Source organism: Dermacentor albipictus, unplaced genomic scaffold (assembly GCF_038994185.2).
Source record: "Dermacentor albipictus isolate Rhodes 1998 colony unplaced genomic scaffold, USDA_Dalb.pri_finalv2 scaffold_13, whole genome shotgun sequence".
Taxonomy (NCBI): domain Eukaryota; kingdom Metazoa; phylum Arthropoda; class Arachnida; order Ixodida; family Ixodidae; genus Dermacentor; species Dermacentor albipictus.
In genome coordinates, this window is record NW_027225567.1 from 13,580,136 (window position 1) to 13,598,475 (window position 18,340).

Genomic DNA, 18,340 nt, shown 5'->3' on the forward strand with positions numbered 1-18,340 from the left:
GAATAGCACAGATTAGTCCAGAATAGAATTAAAAGGAATTTTATCAGTGTATCAGTTGTATCGCTTCCTAATGCAATAGAAAAAACTGAAAGAATTTTTATCAGTTTATCCTATGAGATTTTTTGCTAGGGTCACCGCGTCAAAGTGACGTGTATGCGTTAAAGACGCATTAATATGCCAAACATAACTGACTTCTTCCCTGAATAGACGCAGCCGTTCTGCAGCTGTTCTGAAAGGAATAGAAGATGGCTGCCACCGCTCGCTCAGGCACTGGCTACTTGCGCCTGTCCGAGAGCATGGGTTTATTTGCACAGAATAAAACTTTTTGTGTGGACGTATAATGTTTTTGAGCACTTTTGTCACGCTTACAACCTCGCTCAGCCAACTTTTGTTTGCTGAGGATCCTTTTTAGCAGCATTCAGAACCTTCCGTTGCATGTCACTGTGATTTTCGACCAGCCACCGCAAGCTAAGTAAGGGAAAACGGACCAGTTGCAGACGCTTGCGCCAGCCTCTTTATTCGGTTATTGATTTTCAGTGCACTGGCTCGGCCCCATCAAATCCGTCTCCACTTGAGCATGCTCCTCGCCTCTTGTCAGCCAATTAGATAAGACAAGCCGCTCAGTGTAGGCAATTTTATTCGTTCTTAAAGCAAACAAAAGTGACCTGCTATAAATGAGGACAGCGTTTATTGGTCTGTTTAGACAACCCTGTGGGTCACCGCCCGATGCTTGCGTCGGCGGTTACGGAAATTTGACATCGAAAGATTGGAATAAAAACATATTGGAATAGTTTTACGTTATAGGGACCCAGATCCGTCCAGCCCGAGTAAAACGGAACGCATGACGGAAGTGACTCGCGTGGTGGGCGGAGCAACCCAAGAAAAACAAAGCCACTCTGGCTGGCACTGGCAACCCACGGGTAGCCAGAAGTGGAAAATCGAAGAGGGCCAGTGAAATGTGTGACAGTGTGTATTCTGATGTGCATAGTTCAAACAGCAGAAAACCATTCATTATAATGTATGCTGCATTGTTCTATGGCACACCTGTTTTAGGATCACCTGCAAGATTGGCATTATCTCTAAACTTAAAGGGTCAAACAACGGATATTGATGGCACTTTTTTTTTCTGTGAAACGAAAAGCTTGCCAGTCAGTGTCCAATGCTGCAGTGATAATGCAGAGAATTTTGTCTAAGATCAGAATTTTTTTATCTGTAGTGACAATTGTGTTTATACATTTCTTTGCCGGAAAGAGTGAAAGGTGAGTACAATAGTGAATCTACACTGGCATTGGTGAGAAGCAGGTGACAAGTGTGACTCGAGTCAAGAAATCAGTTTTGTCTTTAATAAGAAATTAATATTTTCTTTATCAAGCCGATGGTCATGTGATTCATGTTTCCTAGTTTCCTGCCCAACTGCTTTGGTCGTATACAAGCCAAGTTCATTTTAGCCAAGCCAAGTTTTCGAACATGAAATGATGCTTTTATTATGGTGAACTGCATTTTGCACACAATGCACAGTTCACCAGGTTGCCATTCGAAGGCATGTTGTCTCTTAATAATTTGAGCAAGCTTGAGCGAAGAATTTCAGCTCAAATGCATGATTAGAACTTGCATCCATATGAACTAGTGTGCAAAACAGCCTAATGTGCGCTGCGACGCAGTGAAAGATGTCACAGTTCTTCCGTTCCATTTGTTGCCATTTAGGCAGCGCTGCTGGTGAATGTGAACTTTCCTTAGGTGGTAATATGCATAAAGTAAGATGCAAAAACCTGAAATTGAATTTTATTCTGGGGTTTTACGTACCAAAACTACGATTTGACTGAGGTGCGCTGTGGTGGGGAGCTCCGGATTAATTTGGGCTACCAGGGGATCATTAAGATGTCCCCAATGCACGAAACATGGGCGTTTTTGCATTTTGCCCCCATCGAAATGCGGCCACCACAGCCGGGATTTGATCCCATGACCTCGTGCTTAGCAGCGCAACACCATAGCCACTAAGCCACCGCTGCGGGTATGCAAATGCCTTTAAAAAATAAAGAATGTGATTTTAATTATGTAATGGTGCTGAATAACAGCCAGTTTGTGGGCAGTAATCTGTGGTCACGTAGTGCGAATCCAGCCCTAGTACCAAAGTTTCACTGCAAAGCATCATGACATACTGTTTTTCACAACTTTTTTGCCAATTTAACGTTATCATTTTACTGCAAATGGCATCTTTGATTGTGTCATTATAAATCATGCCATTTTCATTTCCACCCATATCGCATGACACGTTTTGAGCACTTGTCAGTCTCTTTAATGCACTGATATCCTACCTCAACACCTAGATTATGGTAAGTGTTAGGGTGAAGGTTGCCAGGTCTTGGCTACTAATGGTTCCTCAGAATGTGTCGTAACCTCAGTTCACAGGTGTTTTTCAATTTCATTACTGTTTAACAGAAGCTGAGACCAGCCATAAATCAAGCCCATGATATAAGACAATGTACAGCAGAATTTCATAGCATTTGTACCAGTAGGGCAAATGGCTGAAAGCAACAATTATCTAACTTGTAACATGTAGATTAATGGAAGTCTGTTTTACAGCTCCTTTGTCCTGCTTCTGGTGCTTAATTTTGTGACTAAGTGAGAATGTAAGTTTATCGAAACCTTGTAACACTTTCAGTGCAAGCCCAGGTGCAGCATCTTTGGTTTTGTCAAGTGGAGTTACAGAAATTTCCTCGGTTCCTTTTTTTTTTTTTCAGCTTACTGTCCTGCTTAACACAAGTGGTATCTCCCAGGACCTTCGCATGCACATACCACTTTTCCTAGAGCTGCTTCATGAGTCACCGGTCATGACAAAAACAGGTGAACAAGCATGTTCTCGTCAGTAGGCAGTCAATAGAGCATCCAGATTTGTGGCTGTTCACTAAACGTATTGTGGACAATTGAAATGTGAGCAAGTTAGGGTTAACTAGAACACATGATTTTGTGTCTGTTTCCACCAATTCATGTAATATCGGTGTGATTTTGGCTGGTATGCTTAGTGTGAGGCCTACATCATTTTTGGCAATTGGATAATTAAGTAGCAGTCCGTGATCATGCTCTCGAGTTATAGCTTGCCGGAAAGTGTTCTACTTTGTAATTTTTCACATTTAATTTGTCCACTATGGTGTACATTTGATCACGTGGTTTCAAACGTTCATAACGGTTTTCATCAGTCAGACCTGAGAATGCCTGCCATATGTTGCACCTAAAGTAGCACAGCATGTTCACTGCTGTGTTTAGGACTTTCATTTTAGTACGATTAGTCAGTTATTAAGGAAAGAGAGCAGCGAAGTGCATGAACTAATATTTGGATGCCCACAGGTGCCAAAATGCTGACTGCAGACTACAGAATTTGCACAACACTAGTAAATGGTTTATGATAGTGGGGCACAGTATCAGGAACTCTTCTGTATGAATTTTTTAAAAGTTGATCCAACAGGCGAGTAGCATGCATTTCAAGCTGTAAAAGTTTGAACCACGAAATAGAAAAGTCTAGTTATTATTTCTTATAGGGGGGGGGGGGGGGCGCAGGCAGCCTGCGTCCCCCAGTCGAGAACAACTTTCTAACATTATAAAGCTAGGTTAGGACATTGACACCCCACCCTCTTGTGGCTGTTGCTGGTAAGCACCTTTCATTACTTCCATCCTGTCCGGTTCCTGTGCACAGCAACCAATATGTGCATGTCACCAGAATAGACTGCCAGGCTAGTTGGTTGATCTCAGATGGCTGATGTCACAGTACATCACATGTAGAAGGCAACCAGTGTTATGGTAGTTATTGGCAGGCGCAGGACTATATTACTGCTCAGAAATGTGCTCTGCTGAACTGCATGCTTATATAATGCTTTGAGTAGTGAGGTGCGCATGTACTTTGCGCGCATGATCACGTCATATATTTTCTCTTTTGCCATACTCAGTGTAACCTCTTTGATACATTCCCGTTACGTACGTTTTCTCGGTGCCAACGTTCAGAATTGAGAACATAAAAAAATGACTCCAGTAGGTCGAGTTATGCAAATTTTTTACTGCTTCATACATTCCCGGAACACAAGATCTTTCGGCACCAATGTTCAGTACGTCGCCGAATTGTGATCATATGACACGTTTTCAGGCCGCTAGATCCCATGTAATCAAGAAAATATGTGGGGTTTGTGCGATCGAGAACAGTATATAGCTGCCCGCCACGGCAGCTTCACTGCAATACTCGCCCACCCGTCTCACATGAAAACGCCGGCGTGCATTCAGTTTCTCATTTCGGTACTAGCAAATCTCCGGGGTCCTCGCACACGGCATTCACAGCTATCACCGCCAATCTTATTGCGATAAGCACCTTCGCCTATCTGTTTCACAGCGCATGGTGCTGTCGGAAGCGTAGCGCATGCTTTTAATGGGCGATAACCGAAACGCACCGCCATTCCCAGCTACAGACAGTAATCGTATATGTTTTCCGGCCGCTAAATCCCATGTGAACAAGAAAAGGCATGAGGCGCACATGATAGAAAATAGTATATAGCCGCCTGTCTCACGTGAGAACGACGGCGTGCAGTTTCTTATTCCGGTACCAGCAAATCTCTACCCCGGTCGTCGCACGCCGCATTCACAGCTATCACCGCCAAACCTATTGCGATAAGCATCTTCACCTATCTGCTTTACAGTGCGTGGTGCTTGGTAGCTTACTGCATGCTTTTAGTAGGTGATAATCTAAACACGCCGCCGTCCCCTGCTGCAGGAGGTGCAATGTGGGCATTTCATTTTGATTCAGCAACATTCGATGTTGCCCACCAGCCTGATTTCACTTCGATTTCCCCATCGCCCTCTTAAAACACCTCGCGATAGGACAAAACAAAACACGTCTCGGGCCGCTGGAGCACCACCAGCTTGACATGCGTCAGCGTCTTGTGCCACAACGATCCGCACGACCCTTCTCATTAAGTAGGTGTCAGCAATAGTTGACCCCGCAGGGGCGTCTGCGTAAGCAGGCGTTTGGTGTGTTGCGACACCACGTACCCGAGCACATGAGGGTTGGGCCCTCCCGCGTTTAACCGTGCGTGGCTTAGCCGTGTCCGGGGAAAGGGGGATCCTGGAGGTTGAGCCGATGCCGGGTGCTCGGACCTTTAAGGCCCCCCGGCGGAGGCAACACACCTCCTTGGCCTCTGCTACACGTAGACGGCACCCCCGGACTGACCCACCCGCGGGAAATTGGTAGTTGCCTTTTCCCGTCTCTCTCTTCCTCTAGTCTTCGTCTTTCTCTCACTTTTCGTCTTTCCTGTCTTCTCCTAGCTTCCGCTTACTTCCAATTTTTCCAGGCAGCAAGGGTTAACCTTGTGTGAATAGCCGGCCTAGGTTTATCATATCTGGTTATAGTGGTAATGTACAGCTGGCGTTTGCAGGCCGTGTTTCACAGGTCCTGCAACGTCCCCTTGTAGGACTCCACGGTGGGTGGCTGGCGTTACTGCCGAAATTACAATCTCTTATGGCTTCTTCTTTCCCCCCCTTACCTGATTGCTCCCTGAAGAGGGGGCGCACCGATGATGTCTTCGAATTTTTTGCCCGTCAAAAAGAAACTTTTCCTCGTTTCCATGTAGTGCACTCCGAAACACCAGACAAACCCATGCGAGCAATCTCACCATTCCTCGTGTCCAAGTCTCTTACCCAAGTTTTTGGTACAGGTTATAAAGCATCCAGGATGGCAAGCGGCGATCTCCTCTTGGAACACCAGACAAACCCGTGCGAGCAATCTCACCATTCCTCGTGTCCAAGTCTCTTACCCAAGTTTTTGGTACAGGTTATAAAGCATCCAGGATGGCAAGCAGCGATCTCCTCTTGGAACTCCGCAACCAGAAACAATATGAAAAGCTACCCAATCTAGTTTCATTTGGTGACGCCAAAGCAACCGTAACTCCTCATCGTACCATGAATACCACCCGTGGCATAGTCTCTGATGATGATCTCATGGAGCTGACTGAGGCTGAGCTCTTGGAGGGCTTCAGTGAGCAGAATGTCATAAATGTTAAGCGAATTAAGATGAGGCGTGATAATAAGGAAATACAGACCAAACATCTTATACTTACTTTTGGCACAAGTGTTCTGCCCGAGTCCATCGAGGCCGGGTGTATCAAGCTCCGTGTTCGCCCTTATGTTCCTAATCCCTTGCGTTGTTTTAAATGCCAGCGTTTCGGTCACAGTTCACAGAGATGCCGAGGCTGCCAAACCTGCGCGAAATGCAGTGCTCATGAGCACACCTCTGAACCTTGTGAAAACTCTCTCCATTGTGTAAACTGTGAAGGCGAGCACTCGGCGTACTCGCGCTTGTGCCCGTCTTGGAAAAAAGAAAAAGAAATTGTCACAATCAAAGTTAAAGAAAATATATCGTTCAAGGAGGCACGTAGGCGGGTGGCATACCTGCCTAAGAACACATTTGCCGAAGTGGCGCGTCAGGGGGCAGTGCCACAACGGTCTCCGGCGGCTGACCGTCCCACACCCAGTGAGGCAGCAGTGACGCCATCCGCCCCCCTGGCGGCTGCAGTTAGCGCTGCTACGCCAACACAGCAGACGGGGCCATCGACCCCGAAGGTGGGCGCAGCCGAGGCCACCCCAACCTCCTCGGCCCCATCTAGCGCTGGCAACAGCCGACGCAGCCAGATCCCTCAGGGAGCCCCATCGACCTCCGGGCTGGTGTGTGCAGGGATCTTGCCTTCCGAGGCAGGACCCTCACAGAAAACTTCTCGCTCGCAAGAGCATGTGTCCGGCGCCTCACAAGAGGCAATGGACACTACACCTGTCCTCACGACGCGCCAAGCGCCTAAGGAGCGGCGAGGCTCCCTTGAACGCTCCAGAAAGGGCAAAACCGCGATTAGCCTCGAAAGAGCTCTGTAATCTAAGGCATAACATCCGCTTCCTTACACACAGCACCTATTCACTTTCAATATGGATACACAAATAATTCAATGGAACATCAGAGGTCTTCTTAGAAACCTAGATGATGTGCAGGAACTCATCCAAAAACACAATCCAAAAGTGCTATGTTTACAGGAAACACACCTAAAATCCAAACACACAAACTTTCTCCGACAGTACATAACTTATCGCAAAGATCGCGATGATGATGTCGCATCATCGGGCGGTGTCGCCATTGTTATCCATAAGAGCATTGCGTGTCAACTTTTACAGCTACAAACGCCTCTCGAAGCAGTGGTAGTTCGAGCTGTTCTCCTAAACAAACTCATCACCATTAGCTCTCTTTACATACCCCCACATTACAAATGAACGAAACATGAATTTCTATCCTATGTAGATCAATTGCCAGAACCTTATGTTGTTCTTGGTGATTTCAATGCGCAATAGCACCTTGTGGGGAGACTCTCGCATCGATGCGCGAGGTCGTCTCGTTGAACAGTTCCTTTTTTCTTCTGGAGCGTGCCTTCTAAATAAGAAAGAACCCACATATTACTCTCTTGCAAACAGATCCTTTTCGTCAATAGATCTTAGTATAGTTTCCGCGTCTATACTGCCCGAACTCAAATGGGAAGTTATGAGCAATCCTTACGGGAGTGATCACTTCCCCATACTGCTAAGAACATCTAAAGAAAATGAATTTCCCCCACAAGCTCCTAAGTGGAAAATAGATACAGCCGACTGGGAGAAATTTCGAAATCTATCTAGCATCTCATGGGCTGATATGTCTTCTCTAGAAATTGATGCCGCTGTGGAGTATTTTACAGCGTTCATAATAGATGCCGCATCTAAGGCCCGGATTCTGAAACGCTCCTTTCCTAACTAAGGATGCCTCACACGCTGTGAGGCGACCTGGCGTCAATTCTGGAACGTACCTTACTAAGGGGCACTAAGTTAGGGCCTCCTTGGTGCTTCCCCGCGCTTAGGGAGCCGGCATGCTACCTTCATGCGTCCTAACCGTGCTCCTCTACCTGAACGTATGCTTCTCCGCATGACTTTGCACGCGGTACGCTCGGCTAGGGTAGGTGCCGTGCGCAGCCAAGGCCGCGGTAGCCAGCCGCCGTGTACTGACGCCCAGTTTGGTTACGCGGACCGCGTTTTGTGCCATATCTTTTTTTCACTGTGATCTTGTGGAAAGCGAGCGGCGAGAATGACGGCCTTGCAATGTTTATCCGAAGACGATAGCTTCGAAAGCTATGCACGGTTTCTTCGACGAGCAAATGAACTTCTTTACGGGACTGTGTAAAAGCCTCCACCTTTGACTCCAGCCCGGCGCCTGACTGACAGGCAGAATCCACTGGAATACTATGACGAAGTTTTCTTGCTTTCAGTCACATTGCTGTACCTTTGTAGAAGTTCCGTGAACAAGACTTTTTCTTCCTCCGTAAAATATGCTTTGCCCGGCATGGCAAATACACATACACACACACACGAAAGAAAACGCACGCAAAGAAAGAAAAAAAGCGACGCCTGACCAAACGAACTCAGATGCTGCCATAGTTGCTAGACTGAGATTGCTTTCTTGCCACGCGCATCATTTTCGAACCATTTTTACATTATTAACCAAAGAATTGTAATTTATGCCCCAGTATAAAAGTAGAAATGCAATTTTAACAGTCCCGGCACTTTGTCTCGGCAACTCATTACAAATATTTCGCATTTTTTGTGGGTAATCTCGAAACCAGAAGCCTCTAACGTTACACTTCCTTTGGCGAGGCGCTCCTTCCGCAGGGAAGGCGAAAGGAAGCTTTTAGAATTCGCGGTGGCCTTCCGAGGGCGCCTAACGTTTAGGTAGCATGGAGGGCTCCTTGCGGAAGGTAAGGAAACGGTCTAAGGTTAGGAGGATTTCAGAATCCGGCCCTAAATGCATATCTGAAGGAAGTGGTTTGGCATACAGATGGCGTGTCCCGTGGTGGAACGACGAATGTAGGATTGCTCGTAAGAAACAGAACAAAGCGTGGGGGTTGCTACGCGCTTCCCCCACTGCAGAGAATCTTATCAACTTTAAGAAAGTAAAATCTCAAGGCAGGAGAACCCACAGGCAGGCCAGAAGAGAAAGTTGGCAGAACTTTTTATCAAGTATTAACTCGTTTACAGATGAGGCGAAAGTCTGGAACCGCGTAAATAGAATTAGAGGGTGGCAAACTTATTCACTCCCTCTGGTAAACACACAGGGTGATATGCTGCAAGACCAGGCAGACTCACTTGGGGAGCACTTTGAGAGCGTGTCAAGTTCAACAAATTATTCAGAATCCTTTCTCAAATACAAACAAATAGAAGAATGTAAGCCACTCATAGGAAAATGTCGAAAGAATGAACCATACAACTGTCCATTTAGTATTGCCGAGTTCAGAGCTGCCTTGAGATCATGCAAGAACTCTGCACCGGGTTCTGACAGAATCATGTATGAAATGATCAAAAACCTACACAATGACACCCAAGTTACACTACTCACAATTTTCAACACTATTTGGGCTGCAGGATACTTTCCAACTACATGGAAAGAAGCAATTGTGGTCCCTGTTTTGAAGCAGGGGAAAGACCCGTCCATGGCGGCAAGCTATCGTCCGATAGCTCTTACAAGCTGCCTGTGTAAGGTTTTTGAAAAAATGATAAATCGGCGACTCATCCATTTCCTTGAACAAAACAAAATGCTTGATCCCTATCAGTGTGGCTTCCGAGAAGGGCGTTGCACAACCGACCATCTTGTACGTATTGAAGGACATATTCGTGACGCGTTTGTACACAAACAGTTTTTCTTATCGATATTCCTCAATATGGAGAAGGCGTACGATACGACCTGGCGCTACGGAATCTTGAGAGATTTGTCAGAAATGGGCATTCATGGTAATATGCAAAACGTAATAAAAAGCTACTTGTCCAATCGTACCTTCCGGGTGAAAGTAGGCAATGTGCTGTCACGTCCTTTTACACAAGAAACCGGTGTACCCCAGGGTGGCGTGCTCAGTTGCACACTCTTTATTGTTAAGATGACAACACTTCGTGCTTCCTTACCACCGGCCATATTATATACCGTCTATGTGGACGACATTCAAATAAGTTTCCAATCCTGTAACCTCGCAGTGTGCGAAAGACAGGTACAGCATGGTTTGAACAAGGTGTCAGGGTGGGCAGAGAGAAATGGATTCAAAATCAATCCTCATAAGAGTTCTTGTGTTTTGTTTACAAGGAAGAGAGGCCTGGTTCCGGATCCCTGCTTAGAAATGTGTGGACAGCAGATACCTGTAAACAAAGAGCACAAATTTCTAGGTGTTATACTCGACAATAGACTCACTTTCGTCCCACACATTAAACATCTTAAAGAAAAGTGTCTGAAAACAATGAACATAATGAAACTTCTATCCCAGACTACGTGGGGTAGTGACAGGAAGTGCCTAATGAATCTCTATAAGAGCCTCATCCGGTCACGATTAGATTATGGTGCCGTGGTATATAACTCTGCCGCCCCGAGCGCGCTAAAGATGCTAGACCCTGTTCACCATCTGGGTATCCGCTTAGCCACAGGAGCTTTCAGAACGAGTCCCGTACAAAGTTTATATGCAGAATCGAATGAGTGGTCACTTCATAACCAGAGAACATACATCAGCCAAACATATTTTTTGAAAGTCCACTCTAATCCCGAACATTCCTGTTTTAACACCATTAATGATATGACATATGCTACACTGTTTCGTAATCCGTAAGACAGCCTTTCTCGCTGCGTGTGAGGGAGCTTAGTCATGAAATGCATGTTCCACTCCTCGAACTTCATCTAATGCATCCAGCCAAGCTGCTACCTCCTTGGGAGTGGCAGTTGATACAATGCGATACATCTTTCATGGAAGTTACAAAAAATGCTCCAGAGATTGAAATCCAAATGCATTTCCGGGAACTCCAGCACAAACACTCCTGCATGGAGTTCTACACAGACGCATCGAAGTCACACGACGGGGTGTCCTACGCAGCCGTCGGGCCATCCTTTCGTAAACCGATGTACTGCACGTGGAAACTAGTATCTTTACGGCTGAGGCCTACGCACTATTGTCGGCTGTGAAGCATATCAGGAAATCAAAACTCCAGAAAGCAGTCATATATACGGATTCCCTTAGTGTTGTGAAGGCCTTGATGGCATTCTCTAACCACAAAAATCCGGTAATTAACGAACTCTATTCTGCTCTGTGTAAAGCGTATATAGGTAATCAGCATGTCATCATATGCTGGGTGCCAGGTCATAGGGGCATCGAAGGTAACGTTCTGGCGGACCAGATGGCCACGTCAGTTGCATCGCATTCTGCTAATCCCACCGCTGCAGTTCCTGTCACAGACCTGAAGCCCTTCTTACGGAGGAAACTACAGAACCAGTGGCAACGGCTATGGGACACGGAAACAAATAATAAGCTCCATGTGATAAAGCCACAGTTAGGATTCTGGCCTTCCGTAACAAAATCACGCCGGACAGATGTTCTATTCTGTCGTCTAAGAATAGGACACACATTTGGCACACATAACTTTTTACTCACCAGAAACGAGCCTCCAACCTGTGGTAGATGCGGGGAGAGGCTGACCGTCCTCCACGTCCTTCTGGAGTTTCGGAAAGCCGAATCTGAAAGAAAGAAACATTTTCCCTTAGCATACCGCCAGCACATCCCCCTTCATCCAGTAATGTTACTCGGCCCAGAACCGCTGTTTGACTCCAGCGCAGTCCTGGGCTTCCTGAAAGATGTTGTATTACATGTTATTAACCCCACACACTCGTAGCGTCTCCTCTGTTTAGAGGATGCCGCTGTGATAGCTGTTTCATATAGCACATACCTCTAGGCCCGTGTGTTTTAAGGGCTCTGGTGAGGCAGTGGTGCTCCAGGTAATTTCACCATCTAATATACAGTGAAAGCTCGTTAATTCGAACTTCAATAATTCGAATTTATAGATAATTCGAACTGTACGATTTGGTCCGGCCGAGCTCCACAGAAGTCTATGTATAAAAAAGTCCGTTAATTCGAACGCGAAAAGCTTCCCTCACGGATAATTCGAACTACGCTCGCCTGGCACACGGCCAGAGAAACGCGCTTACTGCCTACACCCAAGGCTGTATTGCCTCCGAAACGGAGAGAACGGCGAGAGAAGGCAAAATCGGAAAAAAATCTAACCGACGCAGGGTCAGCCAGAAGGCAGCGGCGGCTGCCGCCTCTCCGTTCTACGTAACCTCCGAGACTTCTTGCCCGTTGCGAATCTCGGAGGCTTTGCAAATCTTGTACAGCTGCTAATGTTGTGCGGAGATGGCACGGCAAGCGCCAAAACACAGCGAATCAAGTACGTCGCAGCTGCGCTTGCAATCAAGAACCAACGAATCGGGGCCTTCGCCACCTTCACATGTTCAGCGTCTTTGTCTCGGTAGTCTTCATCGGTTGTGCACCTCTGTTCAGCTTAGGAGGTATCGGCCGTCGCGATTCATTGTGCTGGTGTTAAGCCTCAACTAACGTTCGTTTCGGTGGTCATCGGTGGTGTGGCACAGTCGAACCCAGAGCTTCGACTTGAAGGTGGCGTGTGCCCGCGGCACACGCCATCACTTTCTGACACGCAAATTTCTGACATGCCCTACTGATTCCAAATCACAGTGTACTGTTGCTCTCGTTCACTTTCGTTAGTTCGAACTTTCGTTAATTCGAACTGAAGCGGCTTCCCCTTGCGGTTCGAATTAACGAGCTTTTACTGTATTTTCTGTATTGCATCACTCTTTCACGATGGATTTTATTACACATAGAACACGTCATTTGTCATCGACATAATCTTATTACAGATAGATTTTACGCACTCTAGAGCATCTATTTTTAAGGCCCCTATACAGCCACATTACATTAACCCCATAGAACTCATAGCTACATTGCGAATTTATCAACACTGCCTTGGCGCTCTTTGGCCACACTTGGCCCTTGCGCCAATAAACACTACATATTATCATCATCAACAATAGTTGAGTCTGTAAAATTTGTTTAGTTACTTCGGATTTTACGTTTTCTCATTTAGTACGTTTTTTTCTCGCGGTTCTTTCCAAAACATATGAGGTTTTACTGCACTAACAATAAGGGGGAAAAAAAGCACTGTGGTTTTCTTTCTTTCAGAAGGTTGATGTTTTGTTCACTATGTGCAGGCATTTTTCACTTAAAATGTGGTGGTTTGTAGGCAAGCCTTTCACATTCAGTTGTTCACCTTAGTTAGCTAGTTGTTGTAGCTTTGTGTTGTTTGGCATTTCTTCATTCTGCAAGTGGCAGTGCCCATAAGAATGTGACTCCCCAACCCTGGCACACGTGCACGCACACACCTGCGCCACATCTTCCTCTCCATTTCTCCAATCATGATTGACTGCAGAAAAACCAAGAATGGGATAAAAAAATATGCCATGGTTAGTTGCTGCCACTGACTGAACACAGGATGCAGACAACATGCTACGACACGGGCCTGTTTGGCCCATCGTCACTGGCCGACTTGGCCGCTGTTAACCTCATGTTTGATTCATAAAGCCAGGTGTGTGGAGCTATTGATTGGGTCTCTGGAGATGTGAAATATTACGGCATTATGATGGAATCGAGCATGAAATCTGACTGCTATGGCTGTCTAGAAATTGAATGTAAATATGGGAGTCTGATATACAGTCGAACCCACTTATAACGATACCAGTTTTAACAATATGTCGGTTATAACAATGTGAAGCTGCTCCACTGTCAACTTTTGTATGTTTCGCATGGTGAAATAACCCGCTTACTACAATGTCCCCATGCCGCATTATCGTTTATAATGATGAAGTCTGGCTGCTTGGTGTCCAAGCCGAAAGGTAGTGAAATGTGAAATCTTTGAAAAGAAAAAAAGAAAATGAGAAATTTGAGCTGTTGCACGATGGCCCGCTGCTCAAACAACCGCCGCGCGCTCATTTTCCAGCGTTCTCTACATGCCTCTCTCTCGTCACCCTTCCATCCCTCCTAACACGAATGGGCTGCACCCATATCTCTATGCCGTGCCACCCTTCGAGACACAAATGGATCACGCCAACTGTGCTGCTCGCATCTTGCTCGCTGGCTTATTCAGCGCAGTTCTGCAAACAGCGTAATCATCCATGTTCGTCTTTGTTGGTTTCGTCGAAATCGTTCCTGGTCACGTGGTTTCTCAGCCTGTTTTGACTCGCCGCCGAAGTGGAAGATGACTGACTCGCCCGCCGATAATCGGCAATGTACGACGTTGCCGGTGAAAAGAAAGTGCATGGCTATAGACTTGGAAACTAAGTACTAAGTGCTTCTAACCGATGAAGCGATCGTCGCTAACGTGCTTGCATCGGATAGCGACAGCGACGATGGCAGCGATGATGCGATAGGGCAGGCTGCCTCAACGTTGTCCTCACAGGAGGCTCGGCAGATGAGTCAGTCCCTTTGGAGCTGCGTTTTCACGCGGAACCTTTTGCTGCACTACGTGGAACACCTGTATACCTTGGAGAAAGATGTCAGCAAGGCTGACGGACATAGGGTTTTCTCGTGCAATGCAGTGCGACATACGTGGCGAGACGCTTGTGGTGATCTCGCCTCAGCGTTTGTTCTGGATTTCTCAAGCTGACGAGCTGCCACGGTAACCTCCTCGCATTTCTTAAAAGGCACCTTTTGGGCCCACTAAAGCGCTGCCTCGGCAGTGCTCACACATCGCTTGCCCCCCTCTTTGCACTTATAGCAGTGCCATTCTTTAACGCCAACAGCCGCGGCTTGTTACACGTGATCGGAGCGCTCAGGAAGCCGTTAAACGAGTGAGCACAATTAGCAGCCGGATGGAGGAAGGTGGTTGGGATATAGTGGGGAGGGGCACTAGCCTTCCCGCCATTATAGTTTGCTGAGATCAGCTCTGCGATTGCCCTATTTTGATTTTTTTCATGCAACCTGGTTTTAACAATTATCGGTTATAACAATAGAATTTTCGTGGCATTTGAATATTGTTATAAGTGGGTTCGACTGTATGCCGACCGTTTATTTGGACCTCACGAGGGCTGTGGAAATGTACGAATAAACAGGTGTTCGAAAAAGAAGATTAAGAAAAAAAAAAATGGCTGTGGCTTAGGTAAGGTTAAGCCCAGGATGCGAAGCATACTAGCCTTTATTTTAGTTGTTGAACCACTGTTTAGCCTGGTGAACTGCTGTTGCTTGGCTATATTTGGTTCGGCTAGACGAAGAAACAACTCATGCATTACTTCTTCGCCTTCAAGAGTGGAACGCGACAGCGTTCCCGTCGACCCGCCAAGGGGTGTAAGACAATGGGCTACAGGGCAGCGACTACGCGCCCCCCATTGGACGCGGTGAGCGTCGAGCAAAGCAGCGTTCGGCGCGGCAACGAAATGTGCGCTTGAGCAAGAGACGCACGCCTTAGAAACAGCTCGTTTCTAAAGCAACACCGCATTCACTAGAGGCGCTTTTGTACCGCTTTGAAGCATCGTACTCGTGGCTCAGTGGTAGCGTCTCCGTCCCACACTCCGGAGACCCTGGTTCGATTCCCACCCAGCCCGTCTTGCAAGAGTTGAGCCAAAGCCACTTCTCCTCTGTCGTGACGTCACGGTGTCACGTGATTTCATGGCGACACCGCCGCGCCTGAGGAGCTGGGTTGAGCTCTCGTAATATGCTTCGCATAAAAAAAGAAATCCTTTATTTCTACGCACTTATTTGGGCTCGGCAGTAGGCTTGAAGAAATCGTGAATGCGCCATTGCATGCTGTTCAGTTTATGTGCACTCAGATAAGCCTGAATCTCGGAGAGGGTCGTACAGTCACTATAGGCGACTGAAAGCACAGTCACCGCTTGTGCACGCTCCGCACATGATGGCAGCGTAGCACATGGTGCGTCATCTTCCGACTCGGAGTCATCGTCCGGAGGTGCAGCAGAAACCTGACGAATGATCTCGCCGTCATCAAGTTCTGCTCATGTCAGTACAGCAGTGTGAGCACCTGTGAAACTGTCAAATGAGACGGTGTCCGGAACCACTGCACAGGTGTCGGCAGAACATTTTCGGCGTCAGTAGGGTGCACATCGGAAGGTGACAAATCCTAGGCCTCCCGGCACCCGCTTGTTGGCATTCCCCAGTGCAGTCTGCGCGGACACTGTCGGTGCCATTAGATACTTGACGCGATGTTTCCGTATGCCACGTTGCATCACCGCAACCTCGACACAGCACGCAAAGCAAACATCACCATGCCGTCACGCCGATACCAGTCGCACAAACGAAAAACGTGGCCTACTCGCAGCGTTGTGCACAAAGAAACAAACAAATCAGCTGCTGGATTGTCTTGACATGGCTTACTAAGCTGAGACCAGAACTGCTGTAGCCACGAACCAGGCAGAAACGATGATGATGAGTGGGAATTTGCAGTAGCGCCACTTTATGGGGCAGCAAGGAGGCTCCGTTCAAAACAAAAATGGCGTTCAACAAGTCGAACCATGCACCGGTCAGAGTTGGTGCATGGTGCTCTCGATCGAGCTGGCTCAAGGAGTGTCCGAAAGATCAGACGAGAGGTTGTAAGGTGTCCGAACTTGCGGCAGTTGTTATACATTATGGTCTATGGGGAGAATGGCGGTGCTGCAAAGCAGACTGAATAGTCGAGCTTGTCCGAATTTTCGGAGTCCGAAAAATCAGTCGGCGACTGTATATGCAGTTGCTTCCGCACACACACAGGCAAATCAGGATTAAAGATATGTATGAGTACCGCATTCTGCATTTGTTTTACATTTGCTTTTCTTTTTGAGTATCGGTGCTTCTATCGCCGTAACAACAAAACTATAAACTAAGGATAGATCGTTAGTAGGAATAATATTAATGGTGCCTGGCCTGGTTAACTTGATGTGCAGATGTAGCTTAGCTGTGATCGATAAGCGTGCACATTTTTATCCGAGTAGGCGTTTTTTTCTTTATCGCGTGCACATATGAGCTGGCCGCCCACTCACTATTCATCGCAATGTAATTACCGGCATGTTTGATGACAGGGTGCTGGCCAAAGTTGAATTTATTTTCATCCTTGATAGTTTCCACAAAGTGTGTGACATCGTATGCCTTGCACTAAATTAAAACAAAATCAGTTCTTGCTGAAATCACTGCAGATGAATCAGCAGTGATGCCGTACAGTTCCCACTGATGACAATGGCCATGCAAACTCCGCTGCTTCATTTCGATTGGATGCTAGAGCCACCCGTGCCACTTTTCCTTTTTTGCATCACAGATTTGCACCGCTCAGCATGCTCTAGGGATCATCGAAATTAGCCTGTACTCGTAAAAGCTGCTGACCCAGGCTGAATTCAAGGAGCACAAACACAAGCTTGCAGAAGCTGGCATAACAACGCACGTCTCAGGCCACTTAGGCCCCATCAGCTCAGTGTGCATTGGCATCTCAGGCTGTAACGATTTGCCCAACTCTTTGAGTTGCGTAAATTTCAACTACAGTTGAATCTGTCAAACTTTTCGTGACTTCAGATTGTACGTTTTCCCAGTTAGTACATTTTTTCTCTCATTTTTTTCGACACATATGAATGAGGTGCTCGAATAATAATTATTATGTGGCAACAACAAAACTTAGTCATATCATAGTAGCCAACAAACACTGGCACCAAGGACAACAAAGGGGAAATTACTTGTGCTTAATAAATGAAATACAGAAACGTTAAATTAGTGGGAATAGGAAGTGGATGAAAAAACAACTTGCCGCAGGTGGGGATCGATCTCACAACTTTCGCATTTCATGTGCGATGCTCTGCCAATTGAGCTACTGCAGTGCCATTTCCCCATCCACTTTCTTGGGTATTTATGTTTTCTAGTACAGTAGAACCCTGGTAGTGTTAGCCAGTGCCACCACTCGCAGACCTTGACTGCGGATATGGAACATTCTTTCTGCTGCAGGCATAACCTTCGCATGGTTAACACTCCCAGCGTTCTACTACTTCGCCAACATTAACGTCGATGAAGTTTTTGACGAAACGGTGAAAATAAGAACACAGGCCGACGAAGCAGCGCACGTCAGAAGCAGAATGTGGCACTGGGAAACTGCATACGGCACGAACTTTTTGCGGATCTGGTTGGACACTGGATGCGCCAACAAGGTGTCCCAACATGGTAATCTGACGGCGCCCGAATTGACACTTCGTGGAGTTCAGTTGAAGTCCGGATTTTCGGAAGACCGCAAGAATTGCAGCGAGTCGGGTAAGGTGGCTGCCGAACGTGGGAGAAAAAACAATAACGTCGTCAAGGCAACAAAACTGGTGGTCCATTCGTAGCCCCGCAGAAGAGAGTCCTTCATACCGTAAAATGTCGCAGGAGCAATTATAGGCCAAAGGGCATGGCTTTGGTCTGATATA

At 46.7% G+C, this 18,340-nt stretch overlaps 1 protein-coding gene across 1 annotated transcript in view; it reads left to right on the forward strand.

Annotated features, from left to right (window-relative positions):
* The window catches only part of LOC139051664 (uncharacterized protein C05D11.1-like), a 210,280-nt gene that overhangs the window by 113,991 nt on the left and 77,949 nt on the right, over positions 1-18,340 (forward strand). The window contains exon 14 of the mRNA XM_070528630.1: positions 2,742-2,844. Within this exon, the coding sequence (XP_070384731.1) occupies positions 2,742-2,844 (103 nt within the window). The remainder of the gene's footprint in view (positions 1-2,741; positions 2,845-18,340) is intronic.